The 13,523-nt window shown below is 36.1% G+C and overlaps 1 protein-coding gene across 1 annotated transcript; it reads right to left on the bottom strand.

Moving 5' to 3' along the window:
• Window positions 1–6,814: 6,814 nt before the first annotated feature.
• On the bottom strand, window positions 6,815–7,627 carry LOC100433435 (olfactory receptor 10D1B-like). Its single transcript, XM_054526220.1, has one exon. It carries the CDS (start codon window positions 7,625–7,627, stop codon window positions 6,815–6,817), a length of 813 nt encoding a protein of 270 aa, XP_054382195.1.
• Window positions 7,628–13,523: the final 5,896 nt, after the last annotated feature.

Here is a 13,523-nt window from a genome sequence, read left to right as displayed (position 1 = left end):
AAAAAAAAAGGTGAAAAGCATCAAGAGAAAAAAGACTCATCACTTACAAAGGAACCCCAATAAAATTCGTTTCTCATAAGAAACAACAGAAGCTGAAAGGAGGGGGAATCATCATTTCAGTGCTCAAAGAAAAAACTAAAAGTCAACCAAAAGCCTACATACAACAAAGCTATCTTCAAAAGCGAAGCTAAAAATATTCTCAGATAAACAAAAATTAAGAGACTTTGTTTCTAGCAGATCCACCCTACAAGAAAGAATGAATTTATTCAGACTGAAAACAAATGACCCCAGAATGCAATCTGAATTCCCACGGAAAAAAAAAAACTGGTAAACGTAATTATGTAATTATAAAAGATAGTATACATGCATATTTTCTCCCTTCCTTTAACTGGTTTAAAAGCAGTTGTATAAAACAATGTGTATGTAATTTAGGGCATATAACATATATAAATGTAATATATTTGCCAATAATAGTAGAAAAGAGGTGGGTGGAAGCAGAGCTGTATTGGGCTAAGATAATTACTCTAGACGGTAATTTGAATCCACAGAAAGAAAGAAAGAAAACCAGAAATAGTAAGAAGTTTATTATAACAAAAACTATGAATATATACTTGCTTTCCTTTCTTCTCTCAACTTTCTTTAAAAGACATGAAATTGGTGGGGTGAGAGAGCATCACGAAGAATAGTTAATGGTGGGCTTAATACCTGGGTGATGAATTGATCTGTGCAGCAAACCATCATGGCACACATTTACCTACATAACAAACTTGCATATCCTGCACATGTACCCCAGAACGTAAAATAAAAGTTGAAGAAAAAAAAACTCTCCTCCACAAAAGTCAGCCATGATACAGGCATTATACTATAAAAAAGATATGAAATTATATAAAATAACAATTATAGCAACACATTGTTGAATTATAATATCCATGTATGTAATATGTATAACAGTAATAGCACAAAAGAGGAAAAAAGAATAGCATTAGATAGAAGTGATGTTTTTGTATTGCTCTGGAATTAACTTATTATAAATCTGAAGCTCATTGTGATAAGTTATGATGTAAGATGGGAGGCCCTTGAGATAATGACTCAAAAAATACCATAAAAATCATTAAAGAAATTAAAATGCTACATTTGAAGTTAATGTAAAGAAAAAAGTAAAGGAGAAATAGAGGAACAAAAAGATATAAAATGAGGCATATAGAAAACAAAAAGTAAAGTGGTAGGTATAAATCCAACTATATTAATATTAACATTAAATGTAAGTGAATTGACCAATCAAGAGTCAGAGATTGTCAGACTGGACAAAAAATCATGATTTAACTACATATTGCTTACAGGAGACACACTTTGGACTCAAAGATACAAACATAATCAAAGTAAAAGCATAGAAAAATATATAATGTAAACAGTAACCACAGGAAAGCTAAAGTGGCTATATTAATAGACAAAATAGACTTTAAAACAAAAAAATTACTAGAGCTAAACACAGATACTTTTTAATGATTAAAAAGGTGCCTCTATCAAGAAGATACAAAATTATAATCATATTCACCAAATAACAGAACTACCAAAATACATGAAGCAAAAATTGACAGAAATGAAGGTGTAAAAAAGACAATTCAGGCCAGGTGTGGTGGCTCATGCCTGTAAATCCTAGTGCTTTGGGAGGCTGAGGCAGGCAGATCACAAGGTCAGGAGTTTGAGACCAGCCTGGCTAACATGGCGAAACTCCATCTCTACTAAAAATACAAAAATTAGCCAGATGTGGTGGCAGGCGCCTGTAATCCCAGCTACTCTGGAGGCTGAGGCAGGAGAATCGTTTGAACCCAGGAGGTGGTGGTTAGAGTGAGCCAAGATTGCATCATTGCACTCCAGCCTGGGCAACAAGCAAGACTCCGTCTTGAAAAAAAAAAGGCAATTCAATAACAGTCTATTTTTAATAATGAATAAAATGACAATACAGAAGATCAACAAGGAAATAAAAGACTTAAACAACATTATAAGTCAACTAGACATAAAAAAATCTATAAAACTCAACCCAACAACATAGAATACAGAGCCTTCTCAAATTTACATGGAACCCTCTCAGGGATAGACCATATGCAAGTCCATAAAACAAATCTTAATAAATTTAAAAGGATTGTGATCATACAAACTATGTTCCTCAAACAGAATGAAATAAAATTAGGAACTGATAGTAAAAGGAAACTTGGAAAATTAATAAATATGTGAAAATCAAACAATAAGAAGTTAAATTAGAAAAAAAGACACAAAAGACAAGACTTATGTGATGCTGCTAATGTGGTACTTTGAGGGAAGTTTGTATTTTGAATGCCTATCGTATGAAGAAAGATCTGAAATCAATAACTTAATTTTCCAGCTCAAATAAATGAAAAAAGGAGCAAACTATATTTACAGCAAGCTAAATGAAGAAATTAATAAAGGTTAGAGCAGAAATTAATCAAAGAGAATTTTTAAAAATAGAGAAAATCAATAAAACTAAAAGTTGATTAAAAGGATCAACAAAACTGACAAGACTTTAGCTAGGTTGACCAATTTAAAAAGAAGAATCAAGTTATTAGAATCAGAAATGGAAAAGGAGGCATTACTACCAACCTTACAGACATAAAAAAGACTCTAAAGGAATAGTATGAGTAACTGTATCAACAGACTAGATAATTTAGACAAAATGGAAAAATTCTTAAAAAGACACAACCTACCCAAACTGACTCATGAAAAAAGAGACAATCTGAATAGAGCTACAAAAAGTAAAGATATTAAATCAATAATCAAAAATATACCAACAAATAAAAACTCAGGACCACATGGCTTCACTACTAAATCCTACAAACTATTTTAGAAAGAATTTATATCAGTTCTTTACAAACTCTTCCAAAAACACAGAAGATGGAAAAACTTTTCTCAACTCATTTTTCAAAACCAGGATATCCCTGATACCAAAAATATCAAATCAAAGGAAAAAAAAAAAGAAGTCAATATCTCTTATGAATATGAATACAACAATCCCCAACAAAAATCTTCCCACACTAAATCCATCAATATCTACAAAGAATTATATACCATGACTAAGTGAAGATGTATCCCAGGTATGCAAGTTTGGATTGACATTCAAAAATCAACTAATGTAATACACTATATCAAACAACAACATCAAAAACCCCCACCAAACCACATGATAATTTCAATAGACAGAAAAATCATTTGACAAAATCAATACCCTTTCATGATGAAAAAACATTCAACAAACTAGGAGTAAAAGGAAACTTCTTCAACATGATCAATGGCATCTATGAAAAATTTACACAGCAAACATCGTATGTAATGGTGAAAGACTAGATTCTTTGCCTCTAAGTGAAGAACAAGACAAAGATATTTGCTTTTAGCACTTCTGTTCAGCATTGTGCTAGAATTTTAAGCCAAAGCATTTAGGCAAGAAAGAGAATTTTAAAAACCTAAAGATATCCCTAGAGAAAAGAAAACGAAAACATAAAATTATCTCTGTTTGCAGATGACATAACTGTGCATACAGAAAATCCTAAAGAATCCACAAAAAAATATTAGAACTAATAAAGGACTTCAGCAAAACAGGATACAAGATCTATATACAAAAATCAATTAATTTAATTTGTATATACTGGCTATTAAAAATCTTAAATGGAAATTAAGAATGCAATTCCATTTACAGTAGCACCAAAGGAATAAATACCTAGGAATACATTTAAACAAGGAAGTCAAATACCTGCACCTTGAAAACTGTTAAACTAAAAAGAATTAAAGAAGATCTGGATGAATGGAAAAAGATCCCACACTCATGGGTTAGAAGAATAAATATTGTTGAAATAACAATTCTCCCCAAATTAATCTACAGATTCAACGCAATCCTTATCAGAATCCAGCTATCTTTTCTGTAGTTGATAAGCTGATTCTAAAGTTCATATGGAATTCCAAAAACCTGTCAAAACAATTCTGAAAGCAGTAGAAAGTAGGAGTAATTACACTTTCCAATTTCAAAACTTACTAAAAACCATGGTAATCAAGACTGTGACACTAGCATAAGTACAGACATATATGTCAATGGAAAAGAACTGAGAGTGTAGAACAAAATCAAGCCATGTATCTATGGCAAACTGATTTTCAACAGCGGAGCTAAGACCATTCAATAGGAAAGAAAAGTCTTTCAGCAAATGGTCCTGGTACAACTAGATATTCACAGGTAAGAGAATGAATTTGAACCCTTAACTCACACCATTTATAAAAACTAACTGAAAATGAATCATAAACCTAAATGTAAGAACTAAACTATAAAACTCTTAAAAGAAAACATGGTATCATGAATTCAGATTTGGCAGTGATTTCTTAGATATGACACCAAAAGCACAAATAACAAAAGAAACATAGATAAACTGGATACCACTGAAATTTATAGCTTTTATGCATGAAGAGTACTATCAAGAAGTTAAAAAGACAACTCACAGCATGAGAAGAAAGATTTGCAAATTATATATTTGATAAGAGTCTGGCATCTGAGAATATATAAAGAATTATTACAATTCAACAACAAAAAGGCAAACAAACCAATTAGACAATTGACAATTTGAATAGACATTTTATTTTCTGAAAAGGACATACAAATGGCCAACAAACATGTGAAATGATGCTCAATTTCATTCATCACTGGAAAAATTCAGACCAAAACTACAATGACATACTGTATCATAGCCACTAGAATGGCTATATAAAATTTTTAAAAAGTGTTGGCCAAGATGTAGTAAAAACGGAACACTTCTACTTCGCTAGAATGTAACATGGTGCAGCCTCTGTGGAAAATAGTTTGGTGATTCCTCAAAAGAGCAAACATAGAATTACCCTAAGATCCAGCAATTTCACTACTAGGTATATATGCAAAATAACTAAAAACAGGTCTTCAAATAAAACATACACACAAGTGTTAATAGCAGTACTATTCAAAATACCCAAAGGTAGAAATAACTCAGATGCTAATCAACTGATGAATGGATAAACAAATTGTGGTGTACCCATACAGTGAAATATTGTTTAACATAAAAAATGCTAGAACATAGATTAATCTTGAAAATATTATACTCATTTAAATAAGCCAGTCACAAAAGACTGGCTTTGAAGGTTCATATTATATGATTCAACTTTTATGTAATGTCCAGAAAAAGCAAGTCTATAGATACAGAAAGTAGATTAGTGTTTGCTTACTAAGGGTGGTGGAGGAATAGGGAGGTAATAGTTAAAGGGTATAGGACATTTTTTGTGGTGATGAACATGTTCTAAGATTGACTGTGGTAAAGGTGGTACATATGTAAACATATGAAAAACCACTGTACACTTTAAATTCACAAATTATTTGGTGTGTGATAATATCTCAAAAAAGCTGTTTAAAAAATTATGGCAATTGAAAATTCTTGATACACAATTAAACCAAGAAATTATGTATATGAGCTAATCACAACTATATAAATCTCTCTAAATTATATACATATATAGATACATAATATAAGTATAGATATAGATGTAGATGACATAGATAGAAATGAAAAAAATTTAAACAAGAAGTCAGAAACCTTAGTTCCAATTTAGTCACTAATGAGACAGGTAGAAAAAATGACAAAATGTTAACAGTGGTTCTCTTCTGGTGGTAGGATCAGTGAGTAATTTCTACCCATTTTATTTTTTTGCAGTGTCCTAGTTTTCTTTGAAGCTATTTACAGGAGAAAACAATGACTATTATTTTTGAAGGCCCATACATTCTGAAATTCAAATTTAGTTCCTGACTGAATGAAAGCAAACCTGTAATCTCTTACAGAATTGAAATTGTTGTTATAAAGAAAGAATATGTTTACCTGAGAGATAGCCTATACTAATACATCTTTTTGGATATATGGGTACTAACTGACTTCTAAAGAGAATTTATTTTCTTTTTTCTTCTCTTTTTAAGACAGTGTATCTTGTTTTGTCGCCCAGGCTGGAGTGCAGTGCTGCGATCTCGGCTCACTGCAACCTCCACCTCCCGGGTTCAGGCGATTCTACTGCCTCAGCATCCTGAGTAGCTGGGAATACAGGTGCCCGCCACCAAGCCTGGCTAATTTTGTATTATTAGTAGACATGGGGTTTCACCATGTTGACCAGGCTGGTCTTGAACTCCTGAGCGCAAGTGATTTGCCTGCCTCAGCCTCCCAAAGTGCTGGGATTACAGGCGTAGGCCACCATACCCAGCCAGATAATTTCTTGGTATCAGACGCAGACATATGTCATCCATCAAAATATAGACTCAAAAAAAGTTATAGAAATCAATGGAGCAAATTTAATGAACTAGATTTGCTGGCAAATTGAAGAATATTCTGTGTAAACTGAAAAGAAGCTCCTGAGAGAAGCATTTATGTTACCATTTAGACACTACAGAAGCAGCATTAGCACATGGTTAAGACGCTTTGGGTCACATTTTCGCCCAGCAAGTTTTTAACTCCATGACACTGCAGAAAGATCTCAGCCTCTCAGTGCCTTAATTTTTTCGTCATAAATCAAGATAATAATATTATCTACTTCATATGATTATTATAATCATTACATGTATCAGTATTTGTAAATAGTGCCTGGTACTTAGTAATCAAGCAAAATATAGGAGCTAATTGCCCCCAGATAAATTCAAGACAAAGCTGTAAAGACAGACCATGATATAAAGCTTGCCTTCCTCAATTATGTACTCCTTGAATGGGCACCTTTCTCAGTGCCAGCTTTACACCTTTGTTTCTCAAAGTATATATCAAAGATTCAGGGAAGGGGTAACAATATTATTCAACACCGGAACCACAGAGTCCAACCAAGGGCTGGAGGCAGGTCGGAGATAAATGAGGACTATTGGTCCATAGAAGAGCAAGATGGCCGTCAGATGGGCACTGCAGGTTGAGAAGCCTCTGCGCCTACCTTCTGAGGAACTGATTTTCAATATAGAGAAAACAATGCAAGCGTAAGAGGTGAGGATGAGAAGAAAACACATGAACGCAACAACACCTACGTTGATGAAACTCACTGTCTGTGCTAGAGAGGTGTCTGCGCAGGCCAGGGACAGCACCACCAGAATATCACAGAAAAAATTGTTCACTTCATTGGGGCCACAGTAGGGTAACTTAAAGATGAGGAGTGTGAGGACAGATGCATGCAGACAGCTCCCCGTCCAGGTGCCTAGCGTCGGGGGGGCACACACCCTGCGGTTCATGATGACTGTATCGCAAAGGGTGGCAGCTGCTGCAAAGCGCTCATAGGCCATCACAGTGTACAGGAAACACTCGGTGCAACCCAGGAAATGGTGAAAGAAGCGCTGGGAGACACAACCCTGGAAAGAGATGGTGCGGCTTTGTCTCACTAAGTAGAGCATCATTTTGGGGGAACTCACTGAAGGGAAAAATAGGTCAAACACAGACAGGTTTCCCAGGAAGAAATACATGGGGGTGTGGAGGTTGGAGGAAGTTAGGACAGCCAGAAGAATGAGTAGGTTCCCCAGCAAGGTGAAGAGGTAGAAGGCCAGAAATAAGACAAAAAGCACATTTTCCATCCCCTTTGTGTGAGGGATTCCCATCAGGAGGAACTCAGTTACTGGAGTATGATTCTTTATCTTCATGTCAAATTAGTCCTGGAACATCAAAGAATGACCTCACTGAGATGAGTTTTTCCTGCAATAAACTATCTTTATAGAGCCTATTGCAAACTGATAATAAGTATATAGAGTGGAGAACTTCTAAATAAGGGTCAGTTCAATCCTGTCACTAATTAATGAGTGACATTTGGGTAAGTTATTAATCTATTTTTCATCTGTGTCCTCATAAGTAAAATGAAGAGACAACACTAGAGTTGATACAGAAGAGAAGGTGTAGAATAAACTTTACAACTGGAAGTATCTGAGTTTACATACGAAACATGCTGCTCACTCTGACATCAGGTGACCTTGAAAAAAACTCTCTAAATCTTTTCTGAATATATATAAATAGTAAAATAATATATTATGGTTCTTGTATACATTAATGCATTGATGTCTGTAAAGTACCTATATAATTTTGGTTCCTACCCATCTTCGTTAAAAAATTTATTCATGAAATTATTTAATGTGTGCCTTATTCCACAGCATTTCTCTAAGTTGACTTGTAGCAGTTCTGAGATTACCCATTCATGTGACTGATCCGGGAGGCAGCTTTCTCAATCAGCAGCTAGAGTAACTGAAAACTGAGAATTGTCTAGTGGGTGTAAAACAGAAAGGAAGGCTGGGCGTGGCGGCTCACACCTGTAATCCCAGCAGCTTGGGAGGCCAAGGTGGCAGGATCACTTGAGCCCAGGGATTTGAGACCAGCCTAGGCAATACAGTGACACCTTGTCTCTTCAAAAATTAAAAAAGAAAAGGAAAGAAAAGAAAAAAACTAGCTGAGTGTGGTGGTGTATGTCTGTAGTCCTGGCTACTTGGGAGGCTGAGGTGGGGAGACCCTTTAAGCCGAAAAGGCAGAGATTGCAGTGAGCCAAAATCATGCCACTGCACTCCAGCCTGGGTGACAGAGTGAGACCCTGTCCCCAAAATAAATTAAATAAAAATAAAGAAATAAAAGAATAGAAAAGATGATATGTAGGTAGGAAAAAGCAATAGATAATTACTGATATTAAAAACAGCCATTTATTTTAATAGAGTTTAGTGTCCAATAGCAATTATATCTGTGACTTGACTGCAAATAATCATCATTTTTCCTAGAATTAGCTTTATAATTTCCCATTATCACTTTACATCTTACTCATTTCCTAAAAGTTTCTAAGGTTAAGCTTCATTAATCAGGTAATAGCTCAATAAAATACCATGGAGTCAACTAAGTCAGATTTACCCCAAAGTCAAACAGAGCCAATTCCCACGTGCTTCCCACCTTCCTCTAGTGCATAGAACTCATCAGAAGATGAGAGGGGAGCACTCCAGAGAAAAGGCCCTCACAGACTGAAGGGAAATGTGGCTGGCCTGGGCTGAAAACCAGGCCCTACGTCCACCCAGCCCTGTTTCCTTTGCTTTTAGGTGCTGTGGATCATCTGTGGCTCTGGGGCTAGAAAAGCCGAATGTTCCTCTTTTTCAGACTCAGCCACCCAGGCCAGAAAATCTCAGTGCTCCTGGCCCCTGAATGAAGTAGCAGCGATCACGCCCTTAAGAGTGAATAAATGTCTTCAGTTTCTTTGGGACCCTCTTCCCTAGTGGGCACTAAGGAAGTGTGGAACCAAGGGAACAATTAGACTGGAGGTGTTCCTCTCTTCGCTTCTCTTTCTCCCCACTGCCTCTACCTCATTAATTCTTAGACTGAAATGCAATTATACAGTGGCATTTAGTTATATTCAGTTTAAAGCTCTTTAATTAACAATAATTCTTGGGCGATTTTTCCTCAAGGAGAGAGCCATCTGTGGTGTTCAGATGTTTGAGATTGCCCAGTGATCCTTTACCTGGAGAATCTGGGTTTGAAGAAAGAGCTGGAAATTAGGAAAGCAACCACTTAAACAGGCAACAATCCCATCTGATGTTAAAAACAAAACAAAACACAGCTGCACCTGTTTTTTTTTCTACAGTTTGCTTTATAATCCCCCATTATCACTTCCACAACTGATTGAATTCATATTTTATTCATTTTCTTTTTTAAATTTCCTCTTAAAAAAAAAGAAAACAGGATACATGTGCAGAATGTGCAAGTTTGTTCCATAGGTATACGTGCCATGGTGGTTTGCTGCACCTACTGACCCGTCCTCTAAGTTCCCTCCCCTCACCCCCACCCCACAACAGGCCCTGGTGTGTGTTGTTCCCCTCTGTGTCCATGTGTTTTCAGTGTTCAACTCTCACTTATGAGTGACAACATGCACATTTTCTCTTTATTTTCCTTTAAGACTGCTACTGACATTAATTTTAGCATACGTTAATTACTGCAACTTGGTTGGATGTATATTTTAAGAATTCAGTCTGCTGATTGCTGTGTGGAGAATGGATCAGAGTGGACAAGGGTAGATTAAGTACCTCTGTGAGCATGTTATTTTTACTGGCTGTCTAACAAACAAAAAGCAAATTGGTTTATTAAAAATGTTATGACTAAAATCCCTTTGAGAAAATATAGAAGGCACAGAAATTACAACTATACTGTTGCATAAGTAAGTTTATCAGCATTTTTATAATTATTGTGCTTCTTTATGCCAGAAAAAATACAGAAGAGACTCCCACCTCCATGTTTTAAAACAGTAATGACTGCTTACTGAGAATCTTCCTTTTTTAAAAACCAGACTCTGCCCAAGGCTCCTTTGTTTTATTCTTGCATTGGCCCCATTAGTTAAATTTTATTTTCTTTTAAAGACAAAAATAGGGCTCAAATAGTTAAAACAGTTGCCAAAGTTGACTCCAAGAGTCAGTCATAGAGCTTGGATTTGGGTTTCAGTCTGACTGCACTTAACGTTTATGCCCTATTCTAATAAAATAGAATAAATATTTTGAATACTAATTTAAAAAGTAAACATGCAGAGTCACTCATTCCTACCCATTTTCTTGTTCTTTAGTTTTGTGTTAAATCAGATCAACATAAAATCTTAAATTTTTGTAACTAGTGATAATTTCTATGTGTTTTAAAAGCTTTATTGAGAAATAATGTACATGTCATAAAAGTTCACCCGTTTTAAATGTACAATTCAGTAAATACATATTTGCAAAGAATATATATTTATGGAGTTTTCAGCTATCACCACAGCATAATTGTAGAATTTTCCCCTCACACTAAAAAGACGCCTCACGATCATTATAATTATTCTCATTCCTATCCCCAACACTAGGCCACCACAAATCTACTTTCTTTCTTTATATATTTGCCATTTGGGAACATTTCTTTTAAGTGGAATTATAAAATATGTGTTCTTTTTGATCTGACATCTCTCAGTAAACATAATGTTTTTAAAAGGTATCTCTGTTTTTGCATGTACCTATATTTTGTTCCTTTATAACGACAAATAGTTTTTCATTGTATGGATATTTACATCTCTTGGACCATAGGCTAAGATTCTAAGTTTATTCCTAGTGCATATAAGCCCTTAAAAGATTATTGGTTTAAACATAGAAACGCTTTGAAGATATCAAGATCGTTATCATCATCTAGTCAAAAGTGAATTATTTTAGATTGTATCACATATTAAACAGTTCAGCATGTGAACTGTGGAAAAAATATATATGACTTTGATTATCAGTTTCAACTTGTCATTTCAATTTCTTTCTTCTGTATCACTATAAAAACCATCATAGAATTGGTGAAAATCAGCCCAGTACTGAGATAACTTATAGTTACTGAAGTGCCCCAATCTTCCTTTTTCAACTGCCTTTATTATAAGTTGAGTATTTCATATTGCATGTAAGCAATTCCAGAATTACTTCTTCAAGTGGCTCATACATCTCATTACTGTATGACTCATTAAAACACACACACACACACACACAGACACACAGACACACACAGACACACACAGACACACACACACACACACACACAGAGACACACACACAGACAGACACAGACACACACACAGACAACACACACACACAGACACACAGACACACACACAGACACAGACACACACACACACAGACACACACACACAGACACAAACACACACAGACACACAGAGACACACACAGACACACAAGACACAGACACACACACACAGACACACACACAGACACAGACACACACACAAACACACACACAGAGACACACACAGACACACACACAGACACACACAGACACACACAGACACAGACACACACACACACAGACGCAGACACACACAGACACACACACAGACACACACACAGACACACAGACACACACACACACAGACACACACAGACACACACACACACACAGACACACACAGACACAGACACACACACAAACACACACACAGAGACACACACAGACACACACAGACACACACAGACACACACAGACACAGACACACACACACAGACGCAGACACACACAGACACACACACAGACACACACACAGACACACACAGACACACAGACACACACACACAGACACACACAGACACACACACACACAGACACACACACAGACACACACACACACAGAGACACACAGACACACACACACAGACACACACACAGACACACACACACACACACACACAGAAAAGATACAAGCAATAATGAGCCCCTAGAAATATCTCATTTCAGCTTCCCAGAACTGCTGTTCTTGGCAAAACCTCAAGAGTCACTAAAGTAACAGGTGACACAAAAGCTCAAAATTTTATTATTCTTTATATTTAAAGTGTTGTCTCTAAACCTTTCAAGTCATTTATCCATTTAATCTGCTGCAGAAATTTAGTAGTTGTCAACCAGCCAGATTAAATCAGGGATATTGGTTCTCAAAAGACTTACATATAATTTATATAAGAATCTACGAACATATTATTTTATATGATATATATTGAATGCCAATATGTAAATTTACAAAGAGAAATAAAAAGCCATATTCATTAGAATACATGCATTGATGGGTTGGCATATTCTTTTGCAAATAGGAAAATTGTAGGTTCAAAGCAAAATACTTGGCCGGACCCAGTGGCTCACGCCTGTAATCCCAGCACTTTGGGAGGCCAAGGTGGGTGGATTACCTGAGGTCAGGAGTTCAAGAACAGCCTGGCCAACATAGTGAAATCCCGTATCTACTAAAAATACAAAATTAGCCAGGCATGGTGGTATGCGCCTGTAGTCCCAGCTACTCAGGAGGCTGAGGCAGGAGAATCACTTAAACCTGGGAGGCGGAGGTTGCAGTGAGCCAAGATAGTGCCACTGCACTCCAGCCTGGGCGACAGAGCGAGATTCTGTCTCAAATAAAAAACACAAAAGCAAAATACTCTCTCAGGAAACTGCTTAGTGAGTACCAAGTTAAAGCGAAGTAAACTGGATGATTGTAACCAAGTGTTCTGCTACATTGATTTGACACACTTTTTTTTTTTTTTTTTTTTTTTTTTTTTGCGTTATCAGTATTGCTGTCAAATAGGCTGAAATGTCCCTGTCAGTTGCTACCTCTGGGCCCTTGAGTAGCTAATTTAACCTCTCTGTGCCTCATCTCCCTCAAAAGAAAAATGGGTAATATGTCCTGCCTCATTGGGTTGTTGTGAAGAATAAGAGAGATAATGGATATAAAATGCTTTGGTATGTAGTAGTAAATGTTTAATGAAGTTGGTTTAACAACTAAGGCTTGAGTATACATGACTAAGTTAAGAGTGATAATGTAGTAATAACAAAAGCATTGCACATGTGATGAAGATATAACTAAAAATGTACTCAGAGCCGGGCGCCGTGGCTCACGCCTGTAATCCCAGCACTTTGGGAGGCCGAGGTGGGTGGATCACGAGGTCAGGAGATTGAGACCATCCTGGCTAACACGGTGAAACCCCATCTCTGCTA

Source organism: Pongo abelii, chromosome 9, assembly GCF_028885655.2.
Source record: "Pongo abelii isolate AG06213 chromosome 9, NHGRI_mPonAbe1-v2.0_pri, whole genome shotgun sequence".
NCBI lineage: Eukaryota > Metazoa > Chordata > Mammalia > Primates > Hominidae > Pongo > Pongo abelii.
Note: the sequence above shows the minus strand (reverse complement) of the source record. Positions and strands in the feature narration are given on the sequence as shown.